This window comes from Epinephelus fuscoguttatus, linkage group LG24 (assembly GCF_011397635.1).
Source record: "Epinephelus fuscoguttatus linkage group LG24, E.fuscoguttatus.final_Chr_v1".
NCBI classification, from domain to species: domain Eukaryota; kingdom Metazoa; phylum Chordata; class Actinopteri; order Perciformes; family Serranidae; genus Epinephelus; species Epinephelus fuscoguttatus.
Genome location: NC_064775.1, coordinates 7,078,893 through 7,103,291, shown reverse-complemented (window position 1 = coordinate 7,103,291; position 24,399 = coordinate 7,078,893). Strand labels below are relative to the sequence as shown.

Sequence of the window (24,399 nt, the reverse complement as noted above, 5' to 3'; positions counted from 1 at the left end):
CAGAAAAAAAAGTTTTCTCAGACGACAGGTAAAATATAAAGTATTGAGAAAGGGTTAGGGCCATGATGAATTTTAAAAACCTATGAAAACTCTGAAATTAAAGACAAATAAATACAAATAAAGACAAATAAAATTTTTTTTTAACAGTTTTTAAAATAAAGACTCAAAATACAAAATTCTAACTTTAATCCACATTTCAAACAATTTTGTATTTAATTTCAGAATTATTTTTTATGGGTTATATATCAGAATATCAAGATTTATTTCAAAACTTAAATTTTAACTAAAGAAGTTATGGATTTCTCAAGCCTGCGATCATCCATTACAGTTCGAGCTGTGTTCAACAAGCCTCGGAGTTTGCACGGGAGCTTCGTTGCCCCTTTTGCGTTTTCTGTTCAAGGCACCTTCAGCCTGTTAGCATGCTGTGTGTAACATACAGACACTAAAGCTTTGTTGAACGCACCTCGCGTCGTTTTAATCTATGGCAGAACGGGCACACTGGCACTTTGATGGCTAAACACATGATCACTTGGGGGAACAAAAAAGGCTCAAGGACACACACACATACGCACACACACTCTTGTACTTCTATCTTTGCGAGGACCTTCAGTGATATGGTGCATGCCCTAGCCCTTTACCCTAACCTTAGCTTTCACAACTGAGTGCCAAACCCCAAGCTTTACCCTAGCCTAACCCTGATATTAATCTGAACCTTAAAACCAAGTTGTTACCCACAAACAGGCCTTTGACGAACTAAGGATTCGCCAAAAAGTCCTAACTTTCCAAAAAGTCCTCACTCTGTTCCTAAAATGTTTCGGTCCACCACTACTAAGTACAAGTACACATACACACACGTCTCAACTGACAGGAGCCCTAGTTATGCTAATATATATTTAAACCCCAGCAGTCAGAAATATTTTGTCTTTTCAAATATACTGGGTCCAGCTGAGTTAGCATTTACACCTACACACACACCCAAATAGACACCGATAGCATGTCAATTTCCGTGGTATTGACATGACTGGGAGTTACGACAGGTAAACATTTGAGATTTTTTGTTTTTTGTTTTTTTTTAGCTTTCAGCTTCAGTCAAACTAAATCTCTGATCTTTTGGTGCTTTTCAGTCACATCATATTAAGTACCATAGCAACATAACAACAATGAAATTCACCCACTGATAGTATTTTTGGCCATTGACAAAATAAAAGACTCGACAGCATCGTTTGGCCGGGAGTCTTTACATAAACTGCACGACTACAGAGAGGAGACATCATGGTCATGAAGGTCAGTTCCTGTGACCTCCAGCCAAAGTCATGTACAGTATAACATATCATACCTGTTAACAACTATGTCAAAAGTACACTGAGCTGCTCGACTCAAAATAATTATTTTCATTTTTTATTCTACGTCAACACTATTTTAGCGGCTCAATCTTGGCAAAGGTGCCGGAAGCATCAATGAGTCCAGACTGATAGAAAAGATTTCCGCACCTTTTCAAGTCTATCAGACCTTCATCACAGCATGCACGAGTCAACAATAGACAAGCGGAAATCTTTTTTTATTCATTTTACATAGATGCAGAGCTTAACGGGAGATACATTTGGAGATAGATGGCAGAACATGAGAAAAGGTTCTTTAAATTAAGGCTTTGGGAACATAATGAAGACAATAAAGCTTGAAGACGCACCACAGAGTACAGTGATAAGTGCTGAAATACTATTTGGCCTTTATGTCATAATAAATGAAAGAAAATGAGTGAACAATAAATGAAAACAGTCCAACATGTTGGAAAATGCGGGAAAGTGCTTGCCTCTGAAGCCAAATCTATTCTTCGCATTTAACCGAACTTAAACTCTAAGATGCCTCTAGCCTACGCCAGTGTTCTTGTAAGGTATTTGATGTATTTATTTTTGGTTGTTGATTATCAAATCACCCACAAAAGCAAAGTGACTGGCTCACTTGCTCTACATGAAAGCGTCTTTCGTCAGATCGATGTAAGTGCTTGCCTCGGCAATATTAATGCTTTGATTCAAAAATACGGACGTATCCGAATTTTTAAGCTTAAATGTTACTAGTCTTGAGGTGGGAAATAGCACATGAGCTCATGCAAGAAATGTTCCTGAACATTTCAAGGATAAACAGCATGTGTGAAAGGGGCTTTCGATGACCGCACAGCTCTAATGTAGCATCCTCATCACTGGTTTTTAGGATAATCGATGAGTGATAATAAAGGGATACTTTGCCAGTTTTCAACAAGGTCTATGTCACAGTGTTGTGGGGCGTTATGTGCAGTTGAGCAGCAGCCCGTCCACCAGCCACAATCCCCTGGACGATGCAAGAAGCATCACTAGTGAAGCAAAATGACATGTTTCATGGGAAGTTCCTGGAGCTTCTGGCACAAGGCGAAGCCTACTCCCCACACCACATTGACACAGATCTGGTCAAGAACTGCCAAAGTATCCCTTCAAATGACTGCTCACAAGTAGCCCCTGTAGTGTAGCGGCAAGATAATCCACTGAAACCTGTGTGGCTATTTAAAAAAGACCAGACCAGACCAGAGGACCCTGCACCAATGACACAGAAACGATCATACTCAACTTGGACAACACTCGAGTGGGACAGCGTCAACTAAAAATAAAAGTAAACTATAGGGAGTAGTCTTACCCTGGTGTTTGTTTAAACCAGAGAAACAAACAGTTCAGACTGGTTTTAGTGAGGTTGTGAAAAAGAAATTGTAAAAAAAAAAAAATACATCAAATAAAACTTAAAACAACAAGGAAATCAGTCAACAAAAAGAGAACCTGGGCCAGGCTAGGTCATGTACTTTAAAAAGAGTCCCCTCCTCTATAAAGCCGCTGCTGTTGGGCAGTTTGGACTGACCAATAACCAGTTACACAACCAGGACTACAGATAAATAACACAACTGCAGAAAGTACAATGTTTGGCCAGTGTCCAACCTTCTCTGATAGGGCACTGAGACACAAACTGAATGATACAGAGTGCACACTGAGGCGATCGTGCTAAAGGTGCTGGCCGGAATGAATGACAATAACTACCCAACACAGAGACTGCAACAATAACTCACACCACTGTCCAACAACCAGTATAAAGTACTAAAGCTGCACAAGGCAACACTGAACGTGTGGCACCTTTGGGTAACGGTTTCAAAATGCTTTAAACTTCAAGACGCAGAAATCCTGAAGGCGAGAAGCCGGTAACATGTACAATGAAAGCACTTCCTGTAATGAACAGTATCCATAACAACACTAGAATTTCAGTAGGCTAAATGTATACCGTCTCAGTCAGCAGGAATGTGAAGACTTTTGTGATGTACATGGATTAGGGCCACATCCGCTTATCCGAAGCCTGGTCGCAGGAGCAGCAGGCCGAGCAAAGCACCCCAGACGTCCCTCTCCCCAGCAAAGCTTTCCAGCTCCACCTGGGGGATCCCGAGGCGTTCCCAGGCCAGATGAGATATGTGATCCCTCCAGCATATTCTGGGTCTGCCCTGGGGCCTCCTACCAGTGGGGCATACCTGGAACACCTCAGGCGCCCAGGAGGCATCCTGATCAGATGCCCGAACCACCTCAACTGACCCCTTTCGACGGAAGCAGCTGCTCTAGTCCGAGCTCCCACTGGATGTCCGAGCTCCTTATCCTATCTCTAAGGCTGAGCCCAGACACCCTTTAGAGGAACTCATTTCAGCCGCTTGTATCCGTGATCACATTCTTTCAGTCACTATCCAGAGCTCATGACCATAGGTGAGGGTTGGGACGTATATGGACCAGTAAATCGAAAGCTTTGCCTTTTGACTCGGCTCCCTCTTCACCTCGACGCTCCGGCACATCGCATGCATCACTGCAGATCCCGCGCCAAACTGCCGATCCATCTCACGCTCCATTCTACCCTCAATCGTGAACAAGAACGCGAGATACTTCAACTCCCACGCTTGGGGCAGTCACTCTCCCCCAACCAGGAGAGGGCAATCCACCGTTTTCTGGCAGAGAACCCTGGCCTCAGATTTGGAGGTTCTAACTCTCATCTTGACTGCTTCATGCTCAAGAACGCCCCAGTACATGCTGGAGGCCACGGCGAGATGATACCAACAGAACCACATCATCTGCATAAAGCAGAGATACAATTCTGAAGCCACTGAACCGGAGACGACGACGAAACGGCACATTCGGGGAAAGAGTACCTCGCTAGTATGGGGACACTGGGACTGGCAAAATAAAAGCCCTGCACACGCTGAACAGTTTGTGTATCTGATTATAATTCTTAGTTGTGTTTTTGTGCTACTGAACACTAGACCTCACCGTACACCGTTAAAAAACTGCTTCTCTGATGAACTACAATGACACATGTTAAGATAACGACAATGGAGTTAAGATAATTCTATCATTGCGCGGAAAAATAGAGTAGAAATTCCAAGAGAATATTATGAATACAATGTTAAAGTCAAATATAGTAAGGAGAGAGCCATAAAGAATCATAGATATCAGTCAGATCACTATCAGGATATTACAGAGTATATTACAGAGCAGCGGGTCCTCGGTCCTATCAGACCAGGTCCAGCACTCGTTTCATACGTGCACAGCTGTTTCTACTGGTAGAATCACACAGCTCTGTTTCTACTATAATTACAGCATTTCAAAGATTGTCCACAACGTTTGGTACCAAGTTCACCGTTAAACCTGAGACTTTCATGGAGATGGAAACTCCCACCTCCATTCTCTTCATCTGTTCTCTCTTTAAGTTTGGGATCATACTCCTAGAGGGGACTTTTGGTAACTGCACCGCTTCATTATCTGTAGTTATTATCCTAAATGTGTTATCACCCTGCTCTTTCTGTGAAAGCTGGAGGCCAGTTTTGTATTTTTTTGGCACTACATAGAAAACAGCAGAGAGACAGACTGGACACAGCACGGCACAGGTATACAGGGACAGACTGGGGACGTCTAAGTCCAACAGCTATTAATCTCCCTACAGAGATGAGAACCAGAGTGTGTTCAGGTCGGCCTGAGACACTTAAATACTATTAACACATGCACTTAGGACTGGAAGTTCTCGAGGGTGTGTTGGGTGTAAAGGGGTGGTGGAAGAGTCAGAAATGTTCTATGGGACTGTACCGCAGCCGAGGTTGTGCATGCATTCACACTGGGATCAACATAATCGATAAATTACCTTTACGTCCTGAAAGATACAGACAGTAAGACTGGGTTTACCAGGCAGGCAGGGTCAGGTGAAAGACTCTGTCAAGCTGCATTATGGGGAATGTAGGAGTGTTTTTGGCGCTTCACCAAAGCGACTAGAATAACAAAAACTCAGGGAGTGGATCTTTTACCTCATATCATCTCGTAATCTAGCAAAAATCCATGACTTGCCGAACAGACTTCGCCACACTGAGGTTAAATCTCTCAGCTTTGCTCTCCACAGTCCGACCAACGTGTCCCAGTGTGAATGGATGCTGAATTTTGTGCTATAAGTTGTTTACTGAGGGTTATTTGGCTGCTGTGTTCCACCCACATGCCTGAAATCACATGGTAATGGAAATGCGGGCCAGCTAGCAGACGTCGATACCGTTTGACTTAACAACACTGTTTAAGGGACTGGTGGGAGACTAACTCAAATGTGATTGGTCCACGGGATCTTTTGAGAGTGTATAGTGTTTAAATGGGAAAGGGTGTTTCTGACTGGAAGAGAGACTGCAGGGTAGAGGGGGCGGGGTTTAGGTGAAGACCAGATGCTGCTGGTCCAGCAGGGTTCTGGTGAAGTTGTTGATTGGCCCGATGGCGCTGAGTGACATGGCGGCGTCCCGCCCCCAGAGCAGGTTAGGACCAAACACCACAGCCAGGTTGCTGTTGGTCATCTTGTTCACTTCGCTGTTGGCTGATACCTAAACACACACACGGACAGGTTACTGTCATCTGATGATATAAAGGTTCAGGAAGGTGATTCGTAGGCGGTCTATCAGCTGTACCTGTGCCAGGAATGTGATGAGGTATCGGAGTGATGCATAGTTTTCCTCTGGCAGCGACTCCAGCAGCATCTTCATCTGCTCCACCTGGCTGTCACTGGATACAGCTGCAACACACCAGACACAAAAATGTCAGTAATCAGATTTCAAGTGTTTTCATGTATGTAAGTGATACACAACACAACCTCCTGTTTTTTCTCTTCCCGCCATCTGCGTGTTGGAAGACAGCATGAGCTCTGTGGTGACGGGAGCGCACAGTGTCTCTCTAAGGCACCAGTGTCTGAACTTCACAAAGACTTAACTGTTCAGCTGTGTTGACTGCTGTAGTCAGACTTGCACCCTGTTCAGACACTACCCCTTTTCGGCAGTCATGGGCTGGTTTGGTTTGGTTTGGTTTGGTTTGGCCTGTCAGCCCAGCACCACCAGCAAATGTTGAGTTTTCGAGCAGCGACTTCACACAACTTCTAATACAGCTGTAAGCGAACAGTAAAATAAAGCAGATATCTGAAGTAAAAACAGGACGCAGGAGAGAAACTAAACTCCAAACCACAGAGATTCAGTTAGAAGCTACAACATACTGAGAGCTGAACACAGAGACTTTTAAAAACGGCTTTCTCCCTGCAGACAGAGGTGAGGAGAGTCTAACAACACACACGGCCTATTTGAGGGGGAAAAAGCGAAAATGTCGAGATGTCACCGCGACCCGCTTGAGGACAGGCGGCGCAGCTTTTGGCCCTGATCTGGAGTCTTTTTTCATTTTTCCCTCTCTCTTTTTGGGGCATCAGTTAAATGTTAAGCCTCTTCCACTCCCCTCTGGTCACCGGTGTCCTTAGCCGACATTAGAGGCTGTAGCGGGCTGAGTTTTAAAGCTAGTGAAGATACTGGTATCATATGAAACTAGAAGACCTGAGGAATTCATGAGTACCAACCGTACCGTACACATGCTGTGTTTTTTGCGCCCTCAAATTCATTGTTTTCAATGTAGATGTGTGACATGCGCGCTTAAATGCGTCATCCTGCAAATCAAGCGACTCTTAAACTTGAGTTTTTCGGCGTAGTGTGACTAGAAAGCGGAGACTATATTGTATTCATGTGTGATGATGTTAACCCCCATGGTAGCCATTATACTGTGGTGAGACTATGTCTTTGAAACAGACATCACTGTATACACTGACCTCTAGGATAATCACAGCCTCATGAAACTTTACAACCACAAACTAGAGACCATGAGCATTCAAAGGATGGATGGTGTACTGATAATAAGTGCCTCAGAAGTGGTTGTTCCCATCTAATTCTCCTATAAAGAATGATGAGATATTAGGAATTCTGATGAGTAGTGACAGTTTGAACCTACAGGTGAAGTTGACGATGTCGTTGTAGAGCTGGTAGGTGAGCAGAGGCTCAGGTAACTCCCTCAGGAACGTCTTCAGAATCACAGCAGCCAAGTGGACGTCTTCTATCTCTCTGAAATCCACTGTCATACCTACAAATCACACAAACAGAGAAATGCGTCTTATGGAAACAAGAAAATATTTGCCCATGTAGATAAAAGCCTTGTAAACCAGTTTCTTTATTGTCTGAGCCCACTAGATGGCGCGCTCTGTGCAACAAAAGCACACCGAACTGCCATTCATTAACCTTTTTTCTGTAAACTAAGAGTGCCATCTAGTGGACTCAGAAAATTGTCTATTAAGGGACAAAGCAACAGAGCACGTTAACAGGCCTGATGATCCTACCTGAGTTGTATCTGACCTGGACGTCCTTTACCAGAGTCACATTGGCAGACCGTCTGAAGATCCCTTCAATCTCCAAACCTGACACACACACACACACACACACACACACACGTTAAAAACAATGCAGTTCTTACTGATAGAACAGTCACAGTTCATAAAGCATTTCGTTTGTGTGTCCACCATCCCGAGAAAAGAGTTACCTTGCTCTGAGAGGAAGCCAATGGTGTCTCTCATCACCACGGGAACTAGATCATCCTCTGAACTCCTCTGTCTGAGTCTGACACACACACACACACATTTAGAGCAAACAGTGCGAGTGCAATTTGCCAAGGCAGACCCTAACAGAGAGATGAGCAGACTTACATTGCAAGTGGCACTCCAAACACCTGGTTGGGGAGGGGAGGGCTGTGAGGAGGAGACATGGGAGGCTGGGCGCTCGGTTTCAGAGACGCTCTCAACTTGTTGTCGTACCTGACACACAGACAGAGATTATCAGCTACTGAGGATTTTAAAACCTAAAGTTGTAAAGAGCAAATATGTGTAGATTTAAATCATCTCTGCAAATGCATTATAACAAGATTTGCAGATTAGTGGAACGGACAGCGGAGTGTGACATCAGCTCTTACTCTTTGACGCGGGCAGGAATGAGCAGCTGCTCACACTTCACCACATCCTCCAGCTCACTCAGATAGCTCACATAGTTGATCTTCCTGCCAAACTTAAAACTGCAAAGAGACAGACAAGATCAGCATCAAATGATCTCACTTCAGTCTTCTTGTCATTTGTGAAAATTATGACAATAGAGCCAAGTGTGTTTTTCTCTCAGTAATGAAACTATCATGTCAGTGGAGGTTACAACATCACATTTAACACTTTTAGATGGATGCACCCCAACTTTTTTTACACTCACATATCCTGCATCAGTTTTGTACTTTTCAAAAGCAGCCACTAGATGTAACCAGAGCCATGTCTGACTGACTTTACCAGCTAGGTTAACAAAGTTGCCTCAAATCCATGAGACTGAAAGGCACTCTTCTAAGACAGATGGTACACATTTCTTGGAAACCATGATAACAAATATACTGACACAACTGCACTCATTCTTGGAAACAGTGACCAACTGATCTGAGTGCTATTTTCAGATTATGTTGGTTTTCTTATCAGTGTAACTGTTGCTCACTATGATAACTGGTGAGAATGGATCAGAGTTACCACAGAGGAACACTACTATACTATGCTATGTTGAAAGATAAGGGGCTTGAAGAAGGGCTGAGCAATACCATTAAATCTGGTGGTGATTCAGTATCAATAAATAAGGGCCAAAATTACCAATATCTATATGATACTTTTTATAATTAAAAGAAGCCGATGCATCATCTTTTATGCATCGTTAATAGGCCAGAAATTAGGCATTTATCTTTACTATCCTGACGTTACACAGATCCATTTTCTCTGTTTCTGTCAGTGTTAATTTCCATCTGTAAAAGTAAGTTGACATGTAATAAAAAAGAACCTGATGATTGGTTTGAAGAGGATCAGCAGGGTCTTGATGAACATGGTGGGATGGACGATATACAGAGCCTTGATGTTCTTCTTATACCTGGAAACACAGACAGATGATAGTGTGACGAAATGTGCTTAACAGATTGCCTCATTTCACTGAGGCAGGCAGATTTGCTCACTTGTACTTAAAGCCAAATTCAGACCAAAGATTCGCGACAAAACCGTTCTAGAGCGTTGCAGAAGACAGTTGCAGCGCTGTGAACTAGCAGGTCTGAGCTCGACTGAAGCCAGTCAAATCACAGGAAGCTGGCCTCAGATCGTAAAGCACATCACCTGTTTCTGCAGCCAATCACCTTGTAGTGAAGACGACGTGTTCATCCTGCCGAGACCTCTTGTGTCCGTCCCCCCGGTGTTTCTGGTGTCAGACGGTGGGTCTGCTTAATATGTATTATTTATATTATAGTGTGTATTTATTATACAGTCCGTCTGATGCTCGTTTTGTTTCTGTTTTCACCGTTTCATTACTCCTACAAATGCAGTTGTAGCCAGTATCTCACTATCACTTTCCTCATTCATATTTTAAGAAGCTACAAATTATATTCAGCCATATTAAAGCCTGAAAAGCTGCAAATCAGAACAGAAATACAGAGAGTTGTTGCATAGAGATGATACACCATCTCATCTAGTTGCATAGCGATGATACACCTTGTCATGTAGATGCACAGCGATGATACACCTTCTCATGCAGTTGCACAGCGATGATACACCATCTCATCTAGTTGCATAGCGATGATACACCTTCTCATGTAGATGCACAGCGATGATACACCTTCTCATGCAGTTGCACAGCGATGATACACCATCTCATCTAGTTGCATAGCGATGATACACCTTCTCATGTAGATGCACAGCGATGATACACCATCTCATCTAGTTGCATAGCGATGATACACCATCTCATCTAGTTGCATAGCGATGATACTCCTCATGTAGTTGCACAGCGATGACACACCATCTCATCTAGCTGCATAGCGATGACACACCATCTCATCTAGTTGCATAGCGATGATACACCTTCTCATGTAGTTGCACAGCGATGATACACCATCTCATCTAGCTGCATAGTGATGACACACCATCTCATCTAGCTGCATAGCGATGACACACCATCTCATCTAGCTGCATAGCGATGACACACCATCTCATCTGGCTGCATAGGTGTGAACCTGCAGGTTTTCAGAACGTTGCAGAACGGTGCAGTGCAAGTAGCTGCCTGTTTCAACTCGTCTCGTCTCAAATATTTGGTCTGAACTGGGTTTAAGAGTTGAACCACTGACAGTGTGTTTTTAATTTCCAGGTTGATTTCGCTGCTTTGTCGTGGGCTTTTTTCTACGTCCACACATATGTACCACTCATACAACAAAAACATAGAATGATAGCAGCTATTTTAAAAAGCTAAAACATAACTTCCGTTATCTCAGAATATGTCAATAACTCAAAGATCATTTTTTTATTGATGACAATTTAATTATTATTTTCTTTGGTTTAATTATTTATTTTTAAAGTGTGTTTTTGTGCATTCATTTCCCTTTGATGATATGACAGCTGAGAAGAGACAGGAAATGTTGGAGGGAGAGACAGAGAGGGGGAAAGACACGCAGCAAAGGGCTACGGATCAGAGATAAACCCAGGCTGCTGCAAAGGACCCAGCCCACATGGGGCGCACACCCCGCCAGTCGAGCCAGAGGTGGCCCCAAGTGTTTATTTTAAACAGATCAAAGTGAAGGATTTAGGCATGACTAGTCACTTATCACTGATATGATGGTCTGGTGTTTCCCGTATAGTTGCATGTACAACAGGAACACCAGCCAGCCCCCAAATTGTTTTTAACGCCCAAAACATGGCTGCTAAGATGTGAGTGATGTCACCAAGCTTACTTTCTGTCAAACTCTCTGTAAGCGTCTCGTAGCCAGCTGAGTGACGGTTTATTTTCACTGGTCAGCCCATGATGGAAATAGATCAGAGTGTAGTCGCTTTCGACGTACTGATCCAGTGTTCCTTTGAGATACCTGCAAGAATAAAACAAAGTCATCGTCAGTTAAGTAGATGAGTGTGTTTCTCAGCTGGACAACTGTGTTTCAGCACGTTAACAAAGCTGTCAGGCCACAAGATGTTTCAGTTCACAGAGGCGGTTCCCTTAAAAGTTTTCTGAGAAACGAGTCCTGTTGTTTCATACTGAGTCATATGGATGTGTCCTGACGAGCCAGCAGTTAATATGTAGACTAAGCAGAATATCGACGGTTTAATCCAAACCACTGACCTTTCTGCAGATGACCTCTTCCTCTACTCAAATGTCCTGTCACTCCCTGAAGTCAGACAGCTGTTAAATGCAGAAACGGCTTTGTGGAACAAAAGGGTGCGATCAGAAGTAGAGAAGGCACTCTCTGAAGAAACCTTCAACCTAAGCTAGCTAAATCCACCTTTTTATTTTCACAGTAATCAGTGTCTAGTTCCTAAAATGTTGAGGCAGAGGGTACCTGCTGTAGCTCTGGTTGAGGGTGCGAGGTTGTCAGCAAATAGTTTGTTGGGCACAGGGAAACGGAGATCGCCTCCAGCTGCTCACATGCTTTCTGTGTGAACGAGGCCTTTGCCTGTGTGTGTGTGTGTGTGTGTGTGTGTGTGTGTGTGTCTAGCTACACTAATTGGCTGCAATCAAATGTTGTGATGTCAACTGCTGAGGACAAAACATAGTGAAGTTAGATGTACAGTCGCTCTTACATCAGCAGCTTGTGGTGGTCCAGCTGGTGCTGTGGCGGCATCCTGCATGCATTGAACACTATCACCTTCCTGCCGAAGTTATCATCACCTGCAGACACACAGATTCAACGTTACCTATATTCAAAACCCCTCGACTGAAAGTGTGGAGGTGGAGACGGGAGTGAAGAAAGGAAACAGAGGTGTGAGATTAAAGGGCTGACCTGCCACTTCAATGATCTGATGCCTGGCGATGTCGTAGAAAGGATGGTCCCAGGGCAGGTGGGGGGAGCCGGCATCAAAGCGCTGGGAGAGATCTGTCTCTGTAGCACACACACGGACACACACATACTGGAATTTCTCAATTGTGGGATCAATAAAGATGTATCTTATCTCTTACACCTGTGTGTGAGGTCACAGTTCAACTGATTCTTTATTTGTTCTTTTGGACTGAACAAAAATGTATTCATACGTTCAAAAACAGAAATGAATGATAGCTATCAGGGAACACAAAGAGCTCTCCTCTTCCTGTTTCGGTTGTGCACTTCCTTCATGCTGTACTGTAAATTGAGCTTTGATTCAGACACAAGCGCAAAGTGGAAGTCAGGCTTGTGCTGCACCAAACTCAGATGATGTCATTGTTCTACAGCCATTAATGTCTGACCTCTATTTAACACCTACTGAACACTATAAAAAGAAGGTTTGGATTTTGGGAATGAAGTCTTTATGTCTTTAACAGGGACATGTGAATATTTGGTTGCACAGTATTTGGTGTTTCGCGATCAGCAAAGTGTGTTCCTGTTTGGCGATTACGTAAGGACTGCATGACAGAGCACATCCTCTTTCACATTTTTTGTTTCACCAAATTAGTGTGAATCACATCAGCATGTTTCGTTTGGTCCTGCATATGTGAGTGTGTGTGTGTTGTCTTGAACTTCTATGATGCATTCGGAAGTTTCAGACCTTGGCACTGAGCTGGGCTGTGAACTATGGGTTGGGTTAAGGGTTAAGGTAAGGCTTTTAACGCAGGTCAGGTAAGGGTAAGGGTCGATATACACATCTGTGATGCTCACCCGACTTGCTGAGAGTCGACTCATCGGCGGGCCACTGCTGGTCCTCTATAGTGGTCAGCTTCAGTTGTCCCAACTGTGCGGTCGCGGGGTCTTCGCCCAAATCTACCAGCAGCTCTGACGACATCACGTACACTGCAGAACGGCGCTACACGCACCCACTCGCACGCTGCACGGTGATGTCTCGACTGTGCCACACACACACACACACACACACACACGAAGCTGGGACTTCCGCAGAGTGGTGGCCAGAGTCCTGCAAGAGACAGAGACACCTCAGGTCAACTGGGTTTTGACGATATGTCCAAGTACTGCTGGGATTACTGACGGATCATCAGCAGCATGTGTGTCACTTTCACAAATTTATATACTGCAGTACATCAACTATACTGAGCTGGATATTGTATTACTGGAAACATCTGAATGACTGCATCCCTCTTCCTCCTCTCACATCTTAACGCTCTCCCCGTTTTCTATACTCACACTTCCTCTTATCTCCCAACCCCCACTTATTTACCCTTATTTACTCTCTCTCTCTCTCTCTCTCTCTCTCTCTCACACACACACACACAGCCTCTGTTCTCTCTCTACTGTGTGATGTTATGCTGGCTGACAGCATGTTGCTTTAAATAAATATCGCTACTAACCAACAGACACAGTCAGCCTATTGCTACTGACCACACACACACACACACACACACACACACACAGAGATAGCGCAAAACAACCATTAGGACACAGTTGGCCTGTTTCTCAGTGACCAAGAAGCTGTCGGAGAGGACAAAGGGATGGGGATTTCGACTGATGTGAACACTAACATGTTAGTTTTCTTATGTTGAGTGTCCCTGAACATAACCCTGTGGTGCTCCCACAGCAGGTCAGCCTGTATAGGTCACAGCAGAAGGCCAAGGACAAGCCGCCTGACTATGACATCATCTGTGGACATGGTTGAACACTGCGGTTAATGTTTGAAACTGAAACCAGAACCGGCACTAGGGCTGTGACAGTATTGGTTTTTTCTTACCGCAGTGAAAAAGCAACAACTGCAGTTTGTGACAGGACAGCTGACACATTTGAAGGCTCCTACGCGGGTTAAATGCTAAATGGCAGGTCCGCATAATATACATCTGTACCTCTCGAAGCTCCTGAAAAACTTCTACACTAACTGCTATCGTAAAATGAAGACAGATTCAGCAACTGCACAGCTTACTAGTTTGAAATCTGGGAGCAGACCACCCATGGGCCTAGTGGCGTGCCCTGAGGGCCACCCCTCATGTCACTATCACCAGCTGCTGAGCCAGTCAGCATACTGCTGCGGTCTAGGAAATTAAAACAAATGGATTCTTATCTGGTATTCTACTACCACACATTTCCAGATCAACACTCACAATCCCTGCAGACAACAAAGCACACACTCAGCTCATCAGTCAGACAGGAGCGCAGCACACTGTGCTCCGCCCAGTCCCGTCTCGCCACAACACCTGTCTGCAGGTGTCAATGTTTAAGCATCCTGTTGCAATACAACCCTTGCAAACACACACCAGACACTGTGTGTACACATGAGTGGAGGGATCCAGCAGCAGCAGCAGCAGCACCCTGCTTCCTTCATCCCTCCTCCTTATCACAGCACAGCAGAGAAAGCATCAGAGGAAAGCAGGGGGTGGAGATGTGATTCCCAGGAAGAAAAAAGGAGGCAGGAGAACGACACTGCAGACAAAAACCTCTGGATTAATGTTCCAGATACTACAGAGATGATCATTGCACTGCCTCCTTTCATTGTGTCTCTTATGATAATGCTGTAAAACCATGTTGCCTCTGTAACGTCACATGCAGCAGCTTGCACTCTCTCACACACACACACACACACACACACACATATATATATATATATATATATATACACTGTAACTGCAGAGCTATCTTTGGGTTAAAGCTAATGTAAGATGCAGAATGTAATATATTCATGTGACAAAAACACCACAGAGACCAGGTCAGAGCCGGGGTAGGCGGTTAAAATTTGAGCACACTGAGCATACTTAGAGCATATTGTAATCGAAGTGGTCTGAGAGAAAACTAGACCTCTGCACCTCCTCTTGGCTCTGTTTTCAAGCTTTAGAAAATTTCGCCTGCGACGGGACACAGAGGCCGATCGCAGGTCAGTTCAGAGAGAGGGTGCTCCCATTTGCTGCTCCACAAATGCAGATGTGCGTGCACGTCTTTTCCATGAAGGTGTGACTCAATGGCGGAGAATCCTGCAGAGAGGGTTGCTTTGCAGTGTAGGCAGCTGTTGCCAACATTAAAGGAAGATGGAAGAGAGTACAGAACAAAAAACATGGCAATATTGGCGAAGCATTTCAGCAATGGAGATTAAATGTTTCATATTTTTATTATATTTTTTTTCCCATTCTGTATTCATGTCTGTTGGTTTTTGCAATCTTTGCTTTTATTGTTAATTTAATTTTCTCGTAATGTGTTGATGTCATGAACCAAAGCTCCAAAGCAAATTCCATTTCTGTGAAAACCTGCTGGGCAATAAACCTGGTTCTGTTTTTGGTTATGTCCTGAGGGTTTACTGAATTAAATAGGCCTGCTGTTGTGCACTTTTTTGCTCCAATTGGAGAAACAGTTGACCAATCACAGCTTTGTAGATGAGATTAAGAATGGGGACATCATCCTCCCACATAGCTAGATATCTAAGTCCATGAAACACAATGTGCCAAGTTCCAGTCATTTCTTCAGTAATACTGCGATAAATACATTCTAGCTACATCCATGAATACAAAAAAAACAGAATAATGCGGGAAAAATACATCACTGCACCTATATGGGTTGTTGTCAGTGGACTCCTATAGGGAATTTATACTTCTGCGTTGAATTGATGCTGTAGCCTGATGTGCATCTTCCAAGAAATGTAACTACACATCGCAGGGACGCAGACCTCCTGTCTGTTTCTTTGAGCTGAAACCATTTCCCTCAGTGGAAACGAAGCTTGTATATACTTTAATTTCACAGATAAGAAACAATAAATTGTGAAGACAATAAAGCCTCCACTAAAATCGCATTTTAAGTCTTGTGTGTGATTTATCCTGGTTACATATGAGCAGAGGAAATCTATGCTCGTCGCTAGGCTAATTTATACAATGTAAAATGCCATAAGCGTGTGCTAATAACGTTAGCATGTTGTATTTGTCTGGAAAACGTGTTTAGTATAAGACAGTTGTTTTGTTGATGAACCTTGTGAGTTGTAATGGAGCCAAATTGTGTGCCATTACCTTTGTTACATGTTGCTGTTGTCCCTAGTTTTATATGAGAAGAGGAAAAGTCTGCTAGCTGCTAGGCTAATTTATACAATGTAAAACACCATAGGCTTGTGCTAATAACGTTAGCATGTTGTATTTGTGGGGAAAATGTGTCCAGATAAAGACAAGTGTTTGTCTGTGAATGCTGCGAGTTATAGTGAAGCTGATTTGTGTACTTGTGTTTGAAATTGTCTCTATTAAGCCATGTTTAATGTGTGTTTAATGTGTGTCCGCTGCCAACTAGTGTTTTGGAGGTGTAACTGCAGAGTGACACAGACACACCACTGCACATGTATAAATGCTAACAAGGGCGTAGGCGATGTGCATAGGGTCTGCACACAACTATAAATCCTCTTTTAGATTAGGCTTAGGCTTAGGTTAGGCTACATTCTACATTAAAAAATGTAAGATTTAGTGGGGGGGTTTTTAGGACAAAGTATTGAAGACTCCAAATGTCGACTACTTTTAGGCCAATTCATAAATAAATTAATTATTTCCCCCCAAAAATCTTTTGAAGTGCTTTTAAAATATGTATAACATTTACAGAGAATACAATTAGTTAGCTGAACAAAACAAAAATGTTCCTACATCTTGTCTGTTTCATCAATTTCTTTATAAGACAGTACTGAACCTGAGGTGCTAAATTGACGACAGTATTTATAGATCCTGTCTACAAATAATTTAATGTCATAAATGTTTTTAATTGTGTCAATTTCCAGGCTGAAAGATCACTGCAAGGCCTTATCATTTTTCATTTTCACTTTCAAATACAAAAAAGACCTGGGATTTTATTGGTTTTTATTTTGAAAGTTTGAAATATTCTGTAGTTCCAGCAGTTTGTATGCAGGCTGGTGTTGACATAGATTTACATAAAGGGAAGGGTAAGGGATTTATTTTTAATCCTTTGTTTAACCAGGGTAAATAAAACGTAGTTCTGTTTTCCCCGTCACATCTGGATGCTGCCCTGTGCAACCACAGTCTGAGCTGTTGGCCAATGAACACCTCCACCAGAGCTATACGGGGTTAACAGCCGAGGGCCGTGCTCATAAGCCCTTTTCTCTGACCTCAAGGTCGCCACTGCCTCCCCGTTATGATGTGTTTCTGGTCACAATTTTGATGTCTGCATTTATGTAAACATTTCATTGTGACTCTGATGGCACCAGTGGAAAATGTAGGCTCACACCCTTTGCACACACAAATGAAAGCACACTGACAGATGTGTGGAACCGTAAAAGCTTCATCACGAGTTTTTTTTATTCCAAAGGAAGTCACAGTCTGGTCAACAGCTCTGTTTTATTGCTCAGTGGCTACTGAGTCTAACAGAGTTGGGAAACTGACCACAATTAAGTTGGTTTTCCCTGCAAAATGACCTGTTTCACTGTTGGTCCGATAACATTTGGAAAGTCTGGCAGAGCCACATGATTAAATTGTTTTATCCCCATTCAAGTCAAGGCCTTTGCACACTAATTGTCTCACATCTTAAAATAAAAACGACCTCACCTTGTGTCAACTATCTTTGCACACTGAGTCTGAAACTTTTGTCCGTCATTAAAATTTTCGGTACAGGTTTCGCATCCACCAGAAGTCTACAGAGAAATGTCCGACCAAGAATCAGTGAAGACAATATGGCAGCAGGACACAACCACGACAAGACAGAGGAACGGGGTGCAGGTCAGATAGTAGTATTCAGGTGGATGGTGATGAAGAGGAGGCTGGAGGACAGCGCCCCCCCCCCTTCATGCAGCTGCAGCGCCAAACGCCAGACAAGGATGGAGTGATGACAGCCAGTAAGGTAACTCCAGTGGAGAGGGTGGCTTTTCATTTTGTCATGTATGGCAAATTTCGGTGACGAATACAATAATAGAATGCATCAGAATCAGTGTGCAAGGTTTTTGAGCGCACCTTCTAATGCAGCCCAATGACGCGGAGGTAGTGCCGATGGAAATAGAATTGTGTTGGCTTCTCGCACAACAACTTTCATAGGAATAAACAGGATCTCGCCTCCTATAGTGGATCCACTTCTCTTAACACATCTACTGTGTAAATGCTCACAATGGTTTGGGCCATTTGTGTAGGCCACAGCACAGACTCTACATAGAGCCTGCGTAAACCTATAAATCCACGCAGGATATGCATCTATGCCAATGCATAAATATAAACAGACTCTGAGACTGTCATCCTACAAGAGGACTCCAAGATTTCGTTTTCAAGCAGCTTTTGACCATCAACCGACTACATCTTGTATCTACTGTGGATGGAGGGGCTTGTATTTTACTCCTGTTATCAGGGAGCTGAGGGAAAATATTTGCAGCCCCAGGGAGGGTGACCCCTGACCTCCCCTCCTCTGTTAAGTACAGAACACTCCCAAGGAAGAAGAGAAGACACTGCTGGGTCCTGAGTGCTGTCTGAGTATCCAACTTAAAACTCACTTCACCTGTAAAATTATTATAATAATTGATAAGAAAATAAAGCATTGAGGTGTAGAGGATGTATGCGCATATTTCAACTGGCACCTTCTGATTAATTAAATGTGATGAATTATGTTTGACTGAATGTGCAAAGGACAAGAAAGCAAGGACACTTCATAATGTAGATATTTAAGTTTGGCGCATCCCTCTCCCCGTACAGTACAGCTGGAGCAAACTGTGTAACGTTAGCTATTGATATGTCTGCTGATAAAAGCAACAAGTGAGCAGTCAGGTAGCTGACTTCCTTTACTCTCACTAACAACTCTCACTTCAACTAACACTGGCGTTCATTTTTAAAAAGCTACACAGGCTAACTTAGCAACATTAGCTTGGGGATGTTAAAAAGCTAAAACACACAGGCAAAGTGCATTAGCGATGTTAATATCGCAGTATGCCGACATATTAATATTCAAACATTTAATACAAAAATATACCTGTGCCGTGTGGGAGTTAATTCATAAAGATAAAGAGTGAATTCACGCATAGCTACCGCGTTTCACCGCAGTATAACAAACCAATTTACCACTACAAATTAACGTTAGCTCCCTGATATAGTACGACTGTGGGCACACGGCCATGAAGGCTCACGCGCCCTCTGTGCTCCCGCCTCCATTTTGAGTTTCATAAAACAAATTCAAAGACACAGCAGAGTGAAATATTTAAATACCGTGAATGTGACGCTGCTCAAAATCAGCTGGGGGGCTTTGTGGCGTCTGAAGTCGCCGTTGACTTGATCAGTGCTGTTGACAGCAACAATCTGCGTCAACACCTCTTCCTGTGTGCACTTTTCAAAATAAACGTGGATACTTCCGTTTAAGTTGTGCTGTACCTGCCACAATAAAAGCACCGGAATGCGCATGCGCCCTCTGGTGGTCTTGTTAAGTTGTGAGAGACATGCTGCAGTCACAGTTAAAGGACAACACCACCTAAATTAAGATTCTGATTTCTGCTGGTTATTCTGCAGATAATTAGTCATCAGGCAGTGTTACGTCACATATAACACCAGATAAATACACATTAAAAAAGCACACACATACACCAATCAGGTGAGGTGAATGACTTTGATTATTTTGTTTCAGTGCATTGTTCTGCTGGGAAACCTTTGGTTCTGGCACGTCGGGACTGAAAACTACAGACCTTGAAATTGATGGTAGCAATTGTTTGACACGCTCATTAACTACAGAGAGAGAAAAAAGAATAAAACTACACTGACGGCACAGCCTGAGGGACAAGATTGTGTGCGGAAGTGATTCACAGTAAGTCTTCCACTGATGCAACTCCAACTCGGTCAGTTTCTGCCATGCAGAATTTTTTTACGCACAAGTTCTGACTTATAGAGACGTGTATCTATACTAAAGTTATCCCATCTGACGTAAGGCAAAGTTAGTACTTTAAAGTGCGTCACAATGCAGAGGAATGCGGGTTTCGGTCTCTCAGAGGATCAGGATCAAGCAGAGTCTCATCCCGAGGGAGCAGCTGGGAGAGCAGGACCGACCTGCACCAACCGGACCGGCCCCAAATCCTGGTCCGTGGTCGTGCTGTCAGTGCTGGGCTCTGCGGTAGCTGTGGCTGCTGTTGGCTGTGTCTGCGCCCTCATATACCCGATACTCAAAGGTAAAGTGAGCACACAAGATGGCGAGATCGGCCAATAGAAGCATTGTATCATGGTATGTAATCAATATGTAGAAATGAGCCCATGGAATGAAGTACAATACTCTCTACAGTAGGGGAGACTGGGGTCGGACGGCACAGTTTTCACTCGGGATGTTCTCATTGCTTTTGCCACCGAAGATTCAGAATAATATTAACTGTAATATAAATATTGACATTGTTTTTAAACTTTAAAATAGTTTTAATCTTCAAAATGCAGTGACACTTTCAAATTGTAACTTTACAGTTCCAACCAACAGATCTTATTTTTTTTACTTCTAAGACTATAAAATTGAAAATGTTGTCCTCACCAGCTCAGTTTTAGGAAGTTTTCCAACTTTTGCCAAGAGGGAACTTTAGATATTGGTCCCTAGATTGTGTTCACCCAGTTTCATGCAGATCGCTCAAACTTCCTAGGAAGAGATCCATTTGAAGTGTTTTTCAAAAAATTCAAAATGGTGGAAAATCTATATCAGCAGAAGTTATGGGTTCTTGAGGCAAATGTGTTCCTCATGAGGAGAGGCATCTCTGTGCAAAGTTTCATGTCTCTACGACATACGGGGCATGAGATATGCCCATTCAAAGTTTGCAATTTCAGTCGGTTGCTATAGCGCCCCCCTTTGGCCAATTGATGTAATATTGCTTCATTGGCATCCTCCCATGACCCTCTACCACTGTGCCAAATTTCACATGGATTGACCAAGTCAGTGAGGAGAAAAACGTGGAACACACACACAGAGTTTTCGTCATTATAGTAAGATATTGTGTAAAATCTAATTTGAAAGGTTCACTGTGTTCCGTCAAGTCAGTTTGACCACATTTTTGTGACTTTCAGGCCTAAAGCACTGCCGTAGTGAACAAAACAGGAAGAAGACAATCATGAGGCCCAGTCTTTCAGAAGTAATCTGATTGGATTTCAGATATCAGTTGGATCAAATCTTGAAAATGGGTTGTTCATATGGGGAAAAAAAGTATTTTGTCCCCATAGAAGAATCCCCAAAATAGCTGTCACTAATTGACACTAATTTATCACTTGATATATAAAAGGTGGCCCCTCACTGGCTATTCTACCTGCTCTTTACATAGCCAGCAGCAGCCTACATTGTGATATGTGGTCCCATTCAAAGCACTGATTTTCCAGATTTGGTCATCTTGAAAAGTCTGTATCTGGATCAGGGTGATCCAATCCAATGTTGCTTTGAAAAGCTGGCACAAAAATAAGATGGATCAGCTGATTCTGGACAGCAAAACATGGATTTCCAAATCCGACAAGATTCAAAATGACATAAAATGAACCTCGACTGCAACGTGAGACTGAACGTTCATTTTGACATTGGAAAGAGAAGTTCGGCAAAATAGTCTTTACTCGTACGGTACTAGTTTAGCCTCCCCACCCCATGTCTCATGAAGACTGTGAGATGAGGTTGACAGATCCAGAAGATAATAAGTGGACCTTGAGTAAATCATGTTGTCAAACTAATCTTGTCAGTGGTGATACCGATTCCTTGTGACTGTTTCAGAGCTGCGGGCAGAGAGAGTGACGGGAGAGGATGGGGCTGAACACAGGATGTTGGGTGAGTATCAACATGTGCATGAGATCTGTATTTGTCAAAGCTACATGTCTGCATAAACCATTTTATAGCAATTTTTTATTGAAAGATAACTGCAAGTCACCCCACCATCCCCCTCGCCCTGACCTTGAAAGTCAAAAAAGTAGAAAAATAGGGGATCCGAAACAGTGCCATGAGTGCAGGGTTGCAAATTCATGTCTATGTAACTTCCCCAAAATATAAGTAATGTGTGTGTGTGTGTGTGTGTGTAGGTTTCTGGAGTATCCTGGTGCTGTCACTAATAGCAGGGTGTATCTGCTGTGCCTTCTCATGGACTCTCACCTACCTGGACTCGTACCAGCCTGGCATGGCGTCAGGAACACTTCTGACTCTGGCCCACCTCAGGTTACACACCGAGTCACAGTGTGCTTCAACCTCACTTGCAGAAAGCAGGCGGTGACTTCAACATTTGTGTGTGTTTTCTTCCAGAGGTGTATCCGGCCATCGTCTCCACATTGGTTATGGTGTCGCTGTCCTTAATGGCGTCATGGGGATGCTCACTGTCATCTGGAGCCTCACCTGACACCCAGATACGCCCTCAGTAGAAGTGCTACTGGGACGTTCTTCACAATGAAATTCAAATAAAAGGTTGTCATGGAAGGTTTGATATTAAGTATTTGTAGGACTTGTTTTCTATCAACAGCTAGTTTAAAAAGGGCTGTGGTTGTGTATGATTCAGATGTCTCCTAAAAGTTTCTGGGGCCAGATGTATATAAGATACGTGTGCCTTTTCCTTTAAGAACACTGGTATTCATAAAGGACGAATGTGCGGTGAGAATGTGCGCATCTCACACAGACGTCAGACCAGGCATACACACAGTTCTCAAGAGATAGCATTGTTTGTTTTCCACTTACAGTTATGTTCACTGAGAAAGATGTGTCCTGTCTGTGATGCAATAAAGATATTTGTTTCTCAACATAATGTAACGTAAAGTTATTCCAGCACGTATACGTTTCACGAATAGTTTGTTGAGTTATTTCGGCCGGGATAGTCGTAGCCCGTTAAACCTACGAGTACGAAATTTGGTAGACATATGTAACATGCCGAGATGTGCAAAAAGGCCTCTTGGAGCCATATTCTAAACCCAACAGGAAGTCGGCCATTTTGACTTAAATGTGTCATTTTTGAAAATGTTTGGCCATTTCCAGGGATGGTACCTAAACAACTTCCTCCTAGAGAGTTGATCCGATTGACGAGGCATCCCAGTAGTAACCTTGACACTCTTTAAAACACAGAAGTTTTTTCTCTTAATCCACGCTACATTAGACCAGACCAAGACCAAATATCTAGACTGGTCAAACCTGGACTAGACTAACACAGAGACTATAAACACAGTCAGGCAAACCTTTACCAGAGCACACTGTCGGGTAGTTGACTCTTGCAGCCAGTAGATGGCACTGTTCTTTAACTGCAGCAGACTGACCGAGGAGCTTAACTTTACACCACTTTCCTTAGTTTATTATTGATTTAATACGTTTGAGAGAGTGTATTGAGAGTCTATGTTTGATGTGATTTAGGACCAAACTTTTTATCAGGCCACAGTGTAGACGGATATACTTTTGAGAGTTTCATTATTGGTAAAATTTTAAAACATAAGTATAACGAAACTTTTTCGGTTTTATCTGCGTGGAGTCATTATTAGATTAGTGGTTCCCAGCCTCAGGGGAGCACTGCAAGCAGTCACAAGACCAATCTAAGGGATTATTAGAGGACAGAGAAGCAGAGAAAATATTTCTTCCAAACCATTATGTCAGTCAAAACCAATCCAAGTCACGAGTCAGGTAAGACAAGCCCAAGTCATGGCTTGAGTCAGTCGAGGCAAGTCTAAGTGAAGTCTCAAGTCAGCAGAGAAAAGTTTCAAGATAGGTCTCGAATCAGTCGAGACAAGTCCAAGTCAAGTCTTGAGTCAAGTATCGAGTTCACTGAGAGAAGTTTAGGTCAAGTCTCAAGTCAGTCAAGACAAGTCAGAGACATGTCAAAGTTATTTCTCAATCAGTTGTAACGAGTTCAGGTTAAGTCTTGAGTCTGTCAAGATAAGTTTAAGTATCAAGTTAAGAGAGACAAGTCCAAGTCTTGTCTCAATTCAGCAAAGATGAGTTTCAAGACAAATCTTTTAATCAATCAAGACGAGTCCAAGTCAAATTTCAGGTTAAAAGAGACAAGTCCAGGTCGGGTCTCAAGTCAGCTGAGAAAGATTTCAAGACAGTTCTCATTTCAGTCAAGACAAATCCAAGCCAAGGTTCGAGTTAACAGAGACATCTTAAAGTTGAAGTTAGGCCTCGAGTCAGTCAAGACACTTAAGAGATATGTCAAAGTCAAGTCTCAAATCAG

General features: G+C 43.1%; 2 protein-coding genes across 2 annotated transcripts; one reads left to right on the top strand and one right to left on the bottom strand.

The window, feature by feature from the left end:
- Positions 1-405: 405 nt before the first annotated feature.
- Positions 406-19,597, bottom strand: arhgap1 (Rho GTPase activating protein 1). The gene is made up of 13 exons (XM_049569790.1): positions 19,475-19,597; positions 13,044-13,296; positions 12,195-12,293; positions 11,995-12,082; positions 11,154-11,285; positions 9,227-9,313; positions 8,340-8,438; positions 8,077-8,184; positions 7,914-7,990; positions 7,714-7,791; positions 7,332-7,460; positions 5,981-6,084; positions 406-5,896 (listed from the first exon to the last, which is right to left on the bottom strand). The coding sequence occupies exons 2-13, from the start codon at positions 13,165-13,167 to the stop codon at positions 5,729-5,731; spliced, it is 1,293 nt and encodes a 430-aa protein (XP_049425747.1). The 5' UTR covers positions 13,168-13,296; positions 19,475-19,597; the 3' UTR covers positions 406-5,728.
- Positions 19,598-19,734: 137 nt separating this feature from the next.
- arl6ip6 (ADP-ribosylation factor-like 6 interacting protein 6) lies at positions 19,735-22,680 on the top strand. The gene is made up of 4 exons (XM_049569791.1): positions 19,735-20,421; positions 21,978-22,031; positions 22,280-22,412; positions 22,497-22,680. Exons 1-4 carry the CDS (start codon positions 20,214-20,216, stop codon positions 22,588-22,590), a joined length of 489 nt encoding a protein of 162 aa, XP_049425748.1. The 5' UTR covers positions 19,735-20,213; the 3' UTR covers positions 22,591-22,680.
- The last annotated feature ends 1,719 nt before the right edge of the window (positions 22,681-24,399 follow it).

Bases quoted from the DNA above. Each gene is read 5' to 3' on its own strand.
- arhgap1 (XM_049569790.1), bottom strand. From the start codon at position 13,167: ATGTCGTCAGAGCTGCTGGTAGATTTGGGCGAAGACCCCGCGACCGCA. The intron at 12,083-12,194 runs GTCAGCCCTTTA...GTGTGTCTGCAG, and splicing joins TCAGATCATTGAAGTGGCAG to GTGATGATAACTTCGGCAGG. The intron at 8,439-9,226 runs GTTCTTTTTTAT...GTCTCTTTGCAG, and splicing joins CTCTTCAAACCAATCATCAG to TTTTAAGTTTGGCAGGAAGA.
- arl6ip6 (XM_049569791.1), top strand. From the start codon at position 20,214: ATGCAGAGGAATGCGGGTTTCGGTCTCTCAGAGGATCAGGATCAAGCA. The intron at 22,032-22,279 runs GTGAGTATCAAC...GTGTGTGTGTAG, and splicing joins GGCTGAACACAGGATGTTGG to GTTTCTGGAGTATCCTGGTG. The intron at 22,413-22,496 runs GTTACACACCGA...GTTTTCTTCCAG, and splicing joins CTGACTCTGGCCCACCTCAG to AGGTGTATCCGGCCATCGTC.